Genomic DNA, 14,312 nt, shown 5'->3' on the forward strand with positions numbered 1-14,312 from the left:
GGTGTCTGTGGAAGAGTTTGGGCAGGGAGGCATTACGACCAGATTTGTGTGCCATCACAAAACTGCTCTGGTTCATATTGTGAGGAAGGGATTGCAGGGGCCAAGAATGGGTTGGGGAGACCCATTACAGTAGTTGGGCTAAGAGATGATGGTGGTCTGGGCTGGGGGGTGCCAGGAGGGATGGAGAGAAGAGGCTGCGTGTAAGGAATGCATGGAAAGTAAGACCAGCAGGGCATGTAGATGCTCAATATGGATTTTACCAGAAGGAAAGCTGGGCTCTCCTAACTGGTCCACAGGACACCATATTATTATTATAATTATTGTTCTTAATAGTGAACACCCCACTAATTTGTGGGATTTTAGCATTCTGATAATTTGAGAAAGGTGGGACCAGATGAACACTAGGGTTCCTTTTGGTTTTCACAGTCTATGGTGCCATGAACAAGACATTCCGGGGTTATTTTAGCAATTCTAAACTATTCTGACGTGTGTGCCTATGTGCCTTATTATAGATTGTTTGTTAGTCACACAGGTGTATCTATAATGTGAGCTCTGGTCCAAGAAAATAAGGTCATGACTTAAATTGAACACAGTCGGTGCATGGAGACCCTTGCAAAAAGTGAAGGCAGAAAATACTGTTAGCACAGGGAGTGCAAGGCCAGGGATGAGGAAATTCATGTTCATGTATTAACCCAATTATCAAACGGACCTTGCCAATCTGGAGCACGACTGGTTTAAAACGGGATTTCACATCATTCTGTCCCAAGGGACACAGCCAGTATCATAAATGGAAAGTTCTTTCCTTGGGCTGGGATGCAGAGCTCCTCTCGTTTGGACAGCATCTGCTATCACAGGAGAACCTTTATTTAAGGCTGGAAATTCTATTTACCCAGGAGGCCAACACACTGTGCTTCTGTTCTTGCAAAATAAACAAAACACCTTGGCAAACTAGATACAAAGAAGGCCAGAGGGAATGGAAAGGAATGTGAAATCAGGTATGCGGGTCAGTGTCAATGCAATAAATCAGAGCACAGCAGTGATACATATTTTCTCTTCTGATACTAAAAAAAGGGAGGCTACATGAATCAATGAGACAAAGTAAGAGTCTAGAAATTGAGAGAGATACACATGCGTGTATATATGTGTGTGTGTGTGTGTATTTATATCTACTTTATTATAAAGTAGATTTCGTTGTGTTGTTTTATTTTAGAAGGAGACAATGTAAAGGCTCAGAAATGGTGGGAGCCACATGATACAGCCATGAATCAGAGAGACGAGGGCATCTCGTCCAAGCCTCGTTGGGCCCAGTGCCCTGAGCCTATGGCAAGGTGGGGCAGGGCAGTGGTGGCATGCCAGGATCCCTGCTGTCAGGTGCACGCTGCAATAGTAAACCCCTTCCTTCAGGACTTGATGATGAATCTAGCTCATCATGCTGCTCATTTTGCCCTCTCCTGCCTCAGGGCCTTTGCATATGTTGTTCATTCTGCCTGAAAGCGCAGTGGCCTCCACCCATCCCCAAGTCTTATGAATTCATCTTTCAGGTCTCAAATCCATCCTCTCTTCCCTGCTGTCTATACTCTGTCATCAGGAGGAATTGCTGATGTTTTATGGAGTCTAAACTTTGTACAAATTTGAAGGTCACTTTTCAGAAAAAGAATAAAAATCACGAATGTGAAATTAGATCCCCACATGATGAAGGCCCCTCCAGGGTGTTGGAAAGGGCCCAGGCAAATGAGGGACTAGCTTTAGCTTCCTTAACTTTGTGGTGAAGCTGGGCCCTCTGGCTGCAGGGTATGCTGTGTATGGGCCTTCATGACCTGCATTCTAGTTTTAATCCGATGTTGAGTCATGTGAATATAATATAATATATAATATATAATAAATATATAATATATAATATATAATATATAATATATAATATATAATAATGGCTCAAGTTGAGAAATCCTGCCTCAAACCCAGAGGATCCCTCTTACCCCTTTTTGCTGGACACTACAGATGTTTGCTTTCTTTCTTTTTTTAAAGTTTATTTATTAGTTTTGAGAGAGCGAGCGAGCAGGGAAGGGGCAGAGAGAGAGGGAGAGAGAGAATCTCACGTAGGCTCTGCACATCATCAGTGCAGAGCCCGATGTGGGGTTCGATCCCATGAACTGCAAGATCACAACTTGAGCTGAAATCCTAAGTCAGACGCTTAACCCACTGAGCTACTCAGGCACCCCAGTTGTTTGCTTTCGATACTCCATACAGAAAACTGGGGAAATGCTGCTCAGAGGATAAGAAGGGAGATATTCACCAGAGTAAACATCATGCAATTTCAATCGGATATTCAGTTTATTAAAAAATAAAACTAATGTGTATTGTAATAGGCTAGTATGTTTATTGGCTTGGGAATCTTATTAAAATGCAGATTCTGAGTTAGTAGGTCTGGGGTGGGGCCTGAGAGTCTGCATTTCTATCCAGCTCCCAGGGGATGCAAACACTGTGTCCTGTGACCGTGTTTGGAACAGCAAATTTCTTGGCACATAGGATACACCAGTAAACAAAAATAAAGACCCTCTGCCCTTGGAGAGCTCCCAGTGTAGCTAGAAGTGGACCGGACCCAAAGAAGGGTGGGCACGCTGAAGTAGGACACTCAGTGCCTCAGAAAACCAGAGCTAGAGGAGAATTTAAAGACTATTCGAACTGCCCAATTTTAGAGTTTGGGAAACTGAGGCTCACAGTGTGGAAGGGAGCTGGTCAAAGTCACACAGCTGACTGTGGACAAGGCTGTTTGATTCCTATTCCCCTGCATTATCAGGGTTCTTAGAGACCCCGTGGGGTGCAGAGCTCAGTCAGGGCGGGGAATGGCCAACAGCTTTAGAGCTTGCAGGGGGTGGAGGTGTAGGGGAGCCCCCTCCCCCCCAGGAGGGCCCCAGTACTCTAGACCCTGGAACCCTGATGGCCTACTTTACTCCTCTTTATCATGACACACACACACGAACATTGGGATATGTTTGGGAGGATGCTAAGATTCTTCCTGACTGGCCCTTTGTTTTTCTGCATGACTAAATCTGTAGCAAGGATGAATGAGGGTGAAAGTATGGAGAAATTTTGAATACATTCAGTCATTTGGTCAGCAAATGTAAAGCACAAACTCAAACAGAATTAGACCAATTAAAACCTCTTCTTAATGAGGAGTGGGATGAAAATCCTGAACACATGTGAGGTTCCTTTTCTCATCCTTCAGAGCCCACCTGAACAGAGCCATCGACCCGGAGCTTCAGATTACAGCCCCTTTGCAAGGTGTTGAAAAGCAATTGCTTCTCCATTGCTGGTACCTGGGAATATAAACTTTTATGAATTCATATCAGTTCCACTGGAACGGCAGCAAATTTCATGGAGTAGCTAAAAAGAAAGCAACAGCTGGTACATCAGGCATTAATAATATAACAAAGGAAGAAAAAAGAGAAAATTTTCATTAGTATTTTTTGATGTCAATTTATTATTTATCCCTTTGCCAATATTCAAACAGGCAGGTAGTCATAAAACATTCAAAAAGATCCTTTAAAATAGTCACGGCATCTGTTTTACCTCCATTCCTTTAAAAAAATTTTTTTTAACGTTTATTTATTTTTGAGACAGAGAGAGACAGAGCATGAACGGGGGAGGGTCAGAGAGAGAGGGAGACACAGAATCCGAAGCAGCTCCAGGCTCTGAGCCGTCAGCCCAGAGCCCGACTCGGGGCTCGAATTCACAGACCGCAAGATCGTGACCTGAGTTGAAGACGGATGCTTAACCGACTGAGCCACCCAGGTGCCCCACCTCCATTCCTTTTTAGAAACTCGGAAATCAGGAGCCCTGGCATTGATTTAAAAAGTCGTGTTAAAAATATCCACTGTATCAAAAATATTGTTTGAGGGTTACTACTTAGAAAGATTTTAGTTTAAATTTTATCTACAGCCTAGGCAGGCAGCCGGTGGCTCTTAAGGGAAGATTCAAAGTGAATCAGCAAAGTGCTGCTTCCAAATGTTTGACTCCTCAATTAGTATTGTTTTGTTGCAACAAGGCGTCGACAAAGCCCACTGTTTGGTAATTAGCATCCTGTCAAGTCTCTCCAATCAAGACCAGCATGCTGCACCTGGTCCTAGTTAAAAACGCGTGTGGGCAATTCTGATCCGACCCTCAGGGGCCCGTGCCTCGTGCAGAACTGCCTTCATCCGTGTGCACGGCAGAGTCACCACCTAACCAAATAAGAAGGCCTCTGCAGCAAGAGGTTTTGAGAGCTTTTGTCTAGTTCTCCTGACCTGCCGCACCCTTTTAACTTCTTTGATAAACGTCCGTTCTTGTGTAGACGCCTGTTCCTCTTCCTGGGACAGAAGACTCCTCGGAAAGAAAATCGTTGTCTACATAAAACAAAGGAAAATGGAAAAGCAAAACAACCACCACAACGAAAACAGCCGAGGACCTTGACTGCCCTCTCCTCGGGAGGAGCTTCGTGGAGGCGCGGTTGGCCCTCCCCAGCTTGTCCTTCATTCCTCTGGGTGCTGTCTTTCTAGGAACTGTCCCCGGTGTAGAGGTTGTGCTCCTTGATGTAGGTGATGACAGCGTCTGGGAGTAGGTACTTGACGCTCTGCCCTTGGCTCAAGGCCCGCCTGATGTACGTGGAGCTGAGCTCGTTCTGCACGGGCTCCCTGACCAGGTGAATGTTGTGCTGGTACCTCTGCAGGATGGCTGAACCTGAGATGTATTCGTTTGGGTTGTGACCTGTCCGGCTCACACACACCATGCCAAACTTCTCCACTATTTCCTGAATGTGTGCCTCTTTCCAGAGGTTGGGGGTCTGGAAGGTCTTCAGGATATCTGCCCCGCAGAGGAGTTTCAGCTCAGGCACAGCTGGAAAAACAAGGGCAGATCCTGACAAGGTTACAGAAAAGTCACGGCCAGTAAAGATAACATACTCCGTTTGAAAAGTGCACAAAATGCTTTTTCTCGAAGTGTATTGGGAAGTCAACGTCTACACTGTGTTCACGCCTGAAAAAGTGTGTAAGGGGATCTGAAGCTACTTCGGAGACATACAATTGTAATAATACAATCTTTTGTTTAATAGTGGCAAAGTGCCAAGAAATCAGAACTTATTCTTTTCCCCCCCAGTATTCTACCAAAAGTCTGTTGGCGGTTGCTGGACCCCATGGCAGTAGTCCAAAGGCGGCTGTGAACCCCATCTTCTGATAGAAGGTAAGATTGTAAAATCTCTAGTCCTAACAAGCTGTGGGCTTCAGGCAAGTCACTGCCTTTCTCAAAATGTATTTCAGCCCTAACGCCTGATACCTTTGTAAGTAAAATCTCATCATAAAGGTTAATTATAAAGGTTATTTGGATAACCAAAAGCTAGTGACCTTTTCATCTGTTTTCAATACAACAAAGCTCTAGAACAACTAATCAATGTGGATAATCCGCTGGCATTTGTTCTAACAACGATGGTTTTAATGATAAAAGAAAACCTAACATTGGTGCTCATATGAGCACTATCACTAAGCCCTTGATGTATTTAACCTCATTTGATTCTCTGAACAATTTCATGAGTAGGCATTATTATTGTGCCCATTCTGCGGGAGGGAAACGGGCATAGAGAGGCGACCGACTTGCCTGAGGTCACTCATTTAGGCGGCAGAGTCAGGATTCAAACCCCACAGCCAGCCTCCAGGTGGGGCATTTATAACTGCTGGGCTCTGCCGCCTCCTGCTGGCGAAAATTGTACATGCATCAGAACCAAGAAGCCCTTCCTTGATTTTTCCAGGCACTGTTGAAATTCGTGTCCCTTTCCAAAGGGCTAATTTGGAAAGGGAGAAAAATCAAGTCCACGCTTGAAGCAACCAGAAGGTTCTCTGGTCCTTCCGGAAGCTGATTCTAGCTTCAGTAAATGGCAAAAGCTGTGTTCTAGAGTGTTGGCATCTCTCGGTCACCATGAAACCTCAGTTGGGAGGGGTTCAGGGATCCCACCTGCTGGGGAAACACCTGATGTAAATGGTCGGTTGAGGCTCCTCTACTGTGGAACTTTGGTAGGAATCTGGACGTAGGATCAGAGAGAGGAGTTTACAAAGGAGCACTAGACCAGCTGTGGAACGGAAAGTGAGAAACTGGAAGTGTCACGGAGAGGTCTGATTTCTAGCTTTAGTTGGGCTGGATGGATCCTTTTCTGGGCCTCACTTTCCCCATCCATGAAATAGTGGGCACTAGACTTATTCACTCCTTTGGAAGTAGTAGATATAATTACAGAAGCAGTTTTCAAACACTGTAGCAGCATAATATTGGTATAATGAAATGATACTCAAACATTTATTGATGCATACATTGATAAATTCTCCATGGTTAAGAACTAGGACTCTAAAACCAGGCACCTTAGATTCAAGTCTTGGCTCTGCCATTCAACAGCTGTGTGACCTCAACTTTAAAATGGAGATGTTAACAGTACTTTTCTCCTAGGGTTATTTTAGAATTGAATGAGTTTATAAATATAAAATGCTGTAACCGAGTACGTGTGATGGCTGTTAACTGCCATTCATCCGTCCATCCACCTGCTTATCTGCTAATCCATTCATTGACACATCCATTCAACACTTAGGGAGTATTTTTAAAGTCAATAAAACTGTGTTTAGAAATTACTCAATAACCCACACTTTTGACTAATCTGAGCTGGCCCCATTGCTCACAACGTATGTGGACTTAGACTATTCTGCATCTGGGAGGTTCTACTCCAGTTTATTCAGCCGTTCTAATATAACGAGAGCAGCCCTGACCTTTTAAACACCTGGGTGATTTTTGTATGTGCTCTTCCTCCGGGGGAGGTGGAATGATGGGCATTTAGTTGTAGGGTCTCCTGAGGCCTGGAGCACACTTTTCCCCCATTCCACAGGCCAAAGAACAAGAAGACACCCCCTCTCTCCGCAGTGGATTTTTTTTAAATGTTTATTCATTTTTGAAAGAGAGAGACACAGCACAAGCACGGGTAGGGCAGAGAGAGAGGGAGACACAGAATCTGAAGCAGACTCCAGGATATGAGCTGTCAGCACGGAGCCCGACTCGGGGCTCGAACTCTCGAGGGGCGAGATCATGACCTGAGCCAAACTGGATGTTCAACCGACTGAGCCACCCTGATGCCCACCCCCCCCCCCCAGTGGATTTTTGTGGCGGTAATTTCTACCTACTGGCTTAGATATTAGATACCGTCTGATTTATGAACAATGACAGGAGTACAATTCACTGTGTGCTCCTGCCGACAGGGGACACATGCCCACACCTCCCTTTCCCCCAAATCAAAGGCATGTCTGTGGGGTGATTGCTTCTTCTGGCAACACGTGCCTTGGACTCCAACTCTGGGCAGTCCTCAAAGAGACCATCACATCTCTTTCAAATCCATTTACATCACTGCTATGAGCTCTTCAGATCTAATGACTGGCTGTCCAAGTCCAAGGTTCGTAAGTCTGAGGTGTTGAAAAAAGGCTGCCGGTTTGATTCGTCTCAAGCACGAAACAGTGACCTAAATCGGATGTCCATGGGCATTTTGGGGCAATGTGCTCTTTGGAATAGCCACTGGCTTCGAGAAGCAGATGAAGCAGAGGTTTAAGTGAAAAGTGAGGGAAGTGCCACTGGGACCATTTTCTTTGAATGTCCAGCTGCCTTAATTCTTAATGTCAAGAACAGCAGCCCTGAGGTCAGTCAGCCCTGGTTTCCGGTTTCAGATCTGCCGGAACCCTGGGAGAATTACAGCAGATGGGCCTGTTTCCTCAGCTGTAAAATGGGGCTGACCTCCTGTGGAGGCTCTGGAAATTGAGGGGTGGAGTGAGTGCAGCCACACTCAGGAGTGTGGGACTTATGGGGACACAGGACACCAGAGCTGAAGCCAGGTATTAAAGGGCAGCACCCCAATTAACCAGACAAGGCCACCGTGGAACAATCAGTGCAGAATGGAGTCAGATGAGGGGCCTGCCGTGGTTGCGTGGAAAGGGAATCCTCTCTGAAGGTTGCTGAGCTGTGCTCAGCCCCATCAGCCGAGCGCAGGGACCACCTTCACAAGAGACTGACACTGTTGGGCTGTTAGAGGACCGAGGCATCATCTGTCCCAAAGTGTCACAGCCAAGCCGTCTGGAACTCGGCACGGCAGGGTCAGTCCACGGAGGGCTGCAAATCACACGAGCAGGGCTCTGGCAGCCAGAGAATGCTGAGCTCAGCCCACAGTCTGCAGTCCCAGAGGTAGAACACACAATAAAATACACAGCACACAGAACGGTCCTTTAGAGCTCTGCCACTAGTAATCTACAAGCCACCTCATCAGAAGCCCAATGTATGCTGAGGAAGAACTCCACCTCCTTCCTTTTTGTAACTGCTCTAGTTCCCCGCCCCGCCCCCACCTCTGATCACAAACGTGAAATCTGTGTCAATTATAAAATGTATGAAAAACACATATTCAAGGTAGAAAACAATTCTGCTTTCTTCAAAGCCGTCAATATTTGAGTGTAGTTTTTCAGTTTTTCTATTGATTTAGACATGCAAATAGATGTGTAAGTATATTTACATGTTTTTATATACTTGAGATTATATATACAGTATTGTATCCTGATTTTTTTCTGCTTACCTCATAAGCCTTTCTCCAGAAACATTTTGTGTCAATTATTCATCCTATGGATACAGAATAATTTACTTAAATGTTCCCTTATATTTAAACGGGGAGGTTGCTTTTATTTTCTGCCATTATAAAAATGGCTGTGATAAACATCCTTCTACATAAATCTTTGTCCCAATTTTTAATTATTTCCACAGTCTGATTCCTAGAAGGGGAATATATCAAGTAAAGGACATGAACGTTTTTAAAGCCCCTGATACATTTTGGTAAATTACAAAGCCCACTTCTCATTCAACATAAACTTTCTTTTTTTTTTTTTTTTTTTAAATTTTTTTTTTTCAACGTTTTTTATTTATTTTTGGGACAGAGAGAGACAGAGCATGAACGGGGGAGGGGCAGAGACAGAGGGAGACACAGAATCGGAAACAGGCTCCAGGCTCCGAGCCATCAGCCCAGAGCCTGACGCGGGGCTCGAACTCCCAGACCGCGAGATCGTGACCTGGCTGAAGTCGGACGCTCAACCGACTGCGCCACCCAGGCGCCCCATAAACTTTCTTTTTAACAGTTACTTTAGAAGAGAGCAAGAGGAACGGGAGTTAGGGTTTGAAGAGCAAGAAAGGGGATAAAGAACAAACTCCCAGCATTCCAGGGCCAAGCAGAGTAGCCCCTAGAAAAATAAATCTGAAAAGAATGTGGGTGAGCTTTGGTGGAGGGAGGGAGAGAGTGAGCTCATCTCTGTGAAAGCCGCTGGGACTTGTTTCACAGGGAAGACGGGTCCAACCTGGGCCTAACAGGACAGATAGGTTTTTAGAAGGGGGAGCCAAGAAGGGGACGGGGAGGAGGGGCAGTCCAGGCAAAGAGCTGAGACAGGGATTCCGGAAGCCTGTGCAGGGAGATGAAGGGTGAGAGGCTGGAAGCCTCAGTGTGGCATCTCTCCCACATCACTGGAGGCTCCCTGCCTGTCACTGGACTCTCCGGCATTCTCTAAGAGCAAGGGCTGCCCAGCACCCCTGCTGTTTCCTTCCTTTGTGCCCTGCTGCCTCTCTGCCGGAAATGCCCCAACCCCAGATAACCTACTGATCCCATGAGTCTTGGTGGAAGTGTCTCCTCCTCCAGGCAGCCTTCCTAATCCACATCTGGACTACCATTCACAGCCTGTCTCTAGCTTAGGTCAAAGGTTGGGGTGGAGGGCTATCTTTGTTCTCCTCCTGAGTCTGGAGCCTGGTCTGGGGAGGTGCTCAGACAGTGTTCTTGAACCCTGGTGAGAGTAGCTGCTGAGCCAGAGATGATTCAGAAAGAAGGCTGAGAATGAACACGCCTGTGCTCATGACTGGGGGACAGGGGGGAAGCGAGGCAGACAGACCAGAAGAATACAATGAATATTGCAAAGATGCTGTAACTCCTCCTTAGATTCCTACTCTAGTGCACAGTTCCCCAAATGAGCTGTAAAGCAAATCCCAGACTGCCTGTTAGACATCCAGATTCCCGGGCCCCATTTCCACTCAGGAGGTCTGGGGTGTGGCCTGGGAAGCATGATAAGCCTCACAGGTGATTCTGCTGTGAGTAGTCCTTTGACCAGTGTTTGGGGCCTGCTGCATGATATTTTTAGGGCCCCCTGGCATTTTTGAGTCCTTTTAAAAGAGTGTTTCCTAATCTGTGTTCGGGGGCGGGGGGCACTAGTTCTGAGAAATTATCAGTATGTGTTAGAAAGGGTCCCATGATTAGTGATGATGGCAGCAAGCTAGTTCCCTTTCTGGTAGAGTCACAATGCACAGGGTCACAGCACAGGGCTGCTGAAAAATCCTGCAGCAAAGAAGCCATTTTAGGTTGGTTTGACTGTGATGCTCCCAAGCCCTTCTGATCTGGAACTAGCATCCCACCTCCCACAGCTGGGAGACCCTTGTTAGGAAACCCCCCAGATGGGCCTGCTGGGGTTTCAGCCCAGTGTGACCAGTGTCACATCCTGCCCTTCCATCAGTGGGTGCTCCCGTTTATTCGCACGAGGTACGAATAAACTTGACCCAGGGTACCAGGACTGCCATTAGAGAGGGAAGGTCCTTTGGAATCACAGCTGACAAGGTTCCATCAAACACCAGGAGTTGACAACACAGTAGAAACCCAGGGTTACAAACTGAAAGGACAATCCACGTGGACTTTTGACAGCACTTGATGCCGGGAGGAGGCACGTGGGAGACCTGCGGGCTGTCTGACGGTACAGTTCTATTCCTGCTCAGTGACGTGGTCTTCTCTTGCCTGTCTTTTGGCTTTATTTTCAAACTACTCTAGATGTTAGATATTACCGCCTTCCTGGTTTCCTGGTCAGTCAGTGCGGCTGGAATCCACAGGGACCCATTAGAGGAAGCTGGAATGTGCTGAGGTTGTGGCAGGTGGTGTTTCCACACCATTGGCCACCAAGCGTGGCTATGAGGCTCCTGGCTGGTGCGGGGGGAGGGCCCTTGCAGGACCGTTCTCGAATATTCTAAGTGCAGGTAGGCCATTCAGGTGAGCTGGTGCCTGAGGAGTGCCCGTTGGTGCAGCTGGCAGTCTGGGGAGACGTGTGGTCTCCTGGCCCCTGGCCCCTGAGGCCACCAGCAAGTGGGGTGGGCCCTGGCAGGCTGTCACCGGAGGGGGCCGGCAACACACAGGCAGAGCTTGGGGGCCTGCCTAGCCTTCTCTGGCTCTCAGCATATCCCACCAGAGGGACAGGGTGAGGGTATGTAAGGAGAGACTGACCTCATTCCTTTCTCACCACGCTGATCCGTGAGCCCACATGACACAGGACCACCCTGTTTGTTTTGGTTACGTTGGTTGCGAATCTTCCTCTAAAACTGGCGACAGCTGCATATTTACCGTCCTTACAAGCACGGTTGGCACTATCTCTGCTGTAGGTGTGGGCAGCGGTGTACCTCTGTTGTGGGTACACATGTACACGCACGTGTTGCGCAGCAGGTGTGACTGCGGCTGTCCGGCAACACGCGAAAAGTACGATGAAAGTGGGCTCCAAAAAAAAAATCCCCTTAGAAACAGGTTTCCTCTTTTGAGGAAGCCAGTGAGGAACGTGGCTACAAGCGTAAGGGTTATAATAGCACAGTCTGTACTCAGGCTAAGGCTTTTAAAAGAACCCAGCATCACTCACTAGTTTATCCCTGTGTAGCCCTGACTATAATCCATGTCATGAGCACGAGTCACAAGGGTAAGTAAACTCCTTTGAGGCAGAAAATCTTAAATTAGTGTAACGATTTACAAGGGGTGGTGGCCGATTGTTTAATTTGACCCTTCAATCTGGGGAAGTGTCACCCCCAACCAGGGAAGCCTCAAAATCCTTAGCTGTGCCTAGGAATTGGCTCTCGCACGGATCCCTGACGTCTCTCCCTCCGACGGACAAGGTGCACCCACCTGTCGGGGCCAAGGAGTGAGCCCTGCCATGGTCCGGGCCTTCCGTCTGGGGCAGAGATCTGAGCAGTTCACTGTGATGATGCCTGCATTGCAAACACACGGGCTCAGGATGTATCCATCCCGCAAAGCCACCCAGGGGTCTCAGTTTTTAAGTCTCAACCTGCTTTTGTCCATTTTAGGCAGGTAGCTCGTTCCCCAGGTGTTGGTGGAGGGCCTACCATATGCCAGGCCTGTGCCAGGTGCTGGGACACAAAGCATGTGTGATTGGGACCTCTTGACCATGGATTGCCTTCTTGTGAGCCCTGGTGAAAGGGGCAGGGTGTGGGGATGAGCATATTTCTACTTTTTTAACATTGTCTTCAATACCTCACTTAGAAAAAAAACAAACAAACAGTTGAGAAGGGATGAAGGATATGGGCTCTTAGAAGCAGACAGACCTGAGTTCAAAATAAACAATTTCATTAGTATTTCAGAACTCCACGGGGGTGAGGACTAAGAGTCTGGCTTAGAGCCAGACTGCCTGGGCCCCAGCTCAGCTCCCCCAGAGGCCAGCTGGGCGACCCTGGGCATGTGTCTCTAGGTCTCTGTGTGGATGGTTCAGCACCTGTGTAATGAGGGATAACCTGTGATAATCGTGTGTGCCTCTCATGGGTGGTCACAAAGATGAAAGGAGTGCAAAGTGCTCTGAACAGTGAGCAGGACAGAGCAACTCTCATTACATGTTAGCATTTCAGATCTGATTAGACGTACACCATCTTGGCATGCCTGGTTCTTTTAGCAAATCAATGTGCAAATCAAGAGATACCTGATCAAACACAGGTTGTCACCACGTCTTGTATCAATGCAATCTTCCACCTTCTACCTACTGTAGTATACATTTAGGAGGGCTGCGTTTGGGAGAGAGCAGTGCCTGGTGGAAAAAACAGGTGCTATGCAGCCCGGGTGGGTTCGAGTTTCGGTTTTCTCGCCTGTGTGACCTTGAGTGAGTCACTGACACTCTCAGAGCCTCACTGACCTCATCTGTGTATTAGTCATGATGGAAGTTAATGCCAACCTCTTTTCTGCCAAGTACCACAGGACCATGAGAGAGAAAGTGCCTCTACCCTGCCAAATGCTGGGCAGGTGGCTCACTGCTGATTATCGCTGGGGGAAGGCATAGTATAAAGGTTAAACTTTAGAATTAGACTGCTTGGTTGGAATTCTGCTTCCAACTAGTGGCTGTGAATCTTGGTGGGTTCCTTAAGCAATCTGCCTCCGGTTTTGTCATCTGTAGAATGGGGGACGATGACCACACCCACCCCTATGGGCCATGCTGAGGATTAAGGGAGGAGCTAAGCACTGGCCCATCCACAGAAAGTGTCCAATCAACATTAGCTGTTCTTATCATCATTACTGTCAGTGTGTGAATAGTGAGCTCATTTAAGTCACCTTAATATTCTTAGTTCAGTAACTGCTTACCTAAAGTCAGCTGAATTTAGGAACGGATGGAAGGAGTGGACGAATAAATACATTTGATTCTGGCCCAAAGTCCTTCCTGATATCTCAGACACTCAGTCGAGCCTTCTTAGGGCCTAGCTGCACTCTGTGTTTCCATCATTGTCTGCTTTGGTTTTGGTAAGCTTCATGTCTGAGGATTCGCTCCTGAGTAAGTCTGGAATCTTGGAGCAGACTGAAGTAGGTGTGAGTCGCACCTCTACTTTCTAACTCTAGGGCCCTGCCTATGTTACTGACCCTTTCAAAGCCTCCATTTCCTCATCTGTAAAATGGGACCACACCCACCTACTCCTCAGAGTTGCTGAGGGGACTAGATAGGACATACCTGAAAAAGCCTGGGGCGCAGTAAGTGATCAGTAAAGGTGGTGATGGTCATTTTATTTTACTTACCTTGAAGCTCCTAGTTCAAGTTGACCCGACTTTGAATATTAGCTGGGTCTCTGAACTCTGATGCGTCAATCATTATTTTCAGTGTCAAATGTCGCTACCTCACAGACCTCCACTCTGCCTTTGTAGGGCGGTGGCCATTGCTTCCTCTGGTTGTCTGCCTGAGTGGTGTCCCGGTGTGCCCAGCCCTGAGCCTGCGGGCTGACCCTGGGAGCAGGTTCTTTGTGTCCTCCGCGGCCCCACAGGTTTCCAGGGATGTCTGGTCAGAAGGTCATTGGGTCATGGTGGCAGGAACAAAGTTCACCACACCGTGCCCTGACCTGTAGGTCACTGGTTTGAAGATAACCGTAAGCATGGCTTCAGAGTCAGACTAGGCTCCACTACTCGCTTATTTGTTTTGTGATGTTGATTAACCTAGCCTCTCTGAACCTCAGTT

General features: G+C 47.3%; 1 protein-coding gene across 2 annotated transcripts in view; it reads right to left on the reverse strand.

The window, feature by feature from the left end:
• Positions 1-3,727: 3,727 nt before the first annotated feature.
• The window catches only part of NMNAT3 (nicotinamide nucleotide adenylyltransferase 3), a 114,748-nt gene continuing 104,163 nt past the window's right edge, over positions 3,728-14,312 (reverse strand). The window contains exons 4-5 of one of the 2 annotated variants that reach the window (XM_030328919.1): positions 11,996-12,078; positions 3,728-4,872 (exon numbers count right to left, since the gene is read on the reverse strand). In XM_030328919.1, the coding sequence (XP_030184779.1) occupies positions 4,532-4,872; positions 11,996-12,078 (424 nt within the window). In that variant the 3' untranslated portion in view covers positions 3,728-4,531. Of the gene's footprint in view, positions 4,894-11,995; positions 12,079-14,312 lie in introns of both variants that reach the window. The other variant, XM_036064292.1, reaches the window with a different exon arrangement.

The sequence above is a fragment of the Lynx canadensis genome, chromosome C2 (genome assembly GCF_007474595.2).
Source record: "Lynx canadensis isolate LIC74 chromosome C2, mLynCan4.pri.v2, whole genome shotgun sequence".
NCBI lineage: Eukaryota > Metazoa > Chordata > Mammalia > Carnivora > Felidae > Lynx > Lynx canadensis.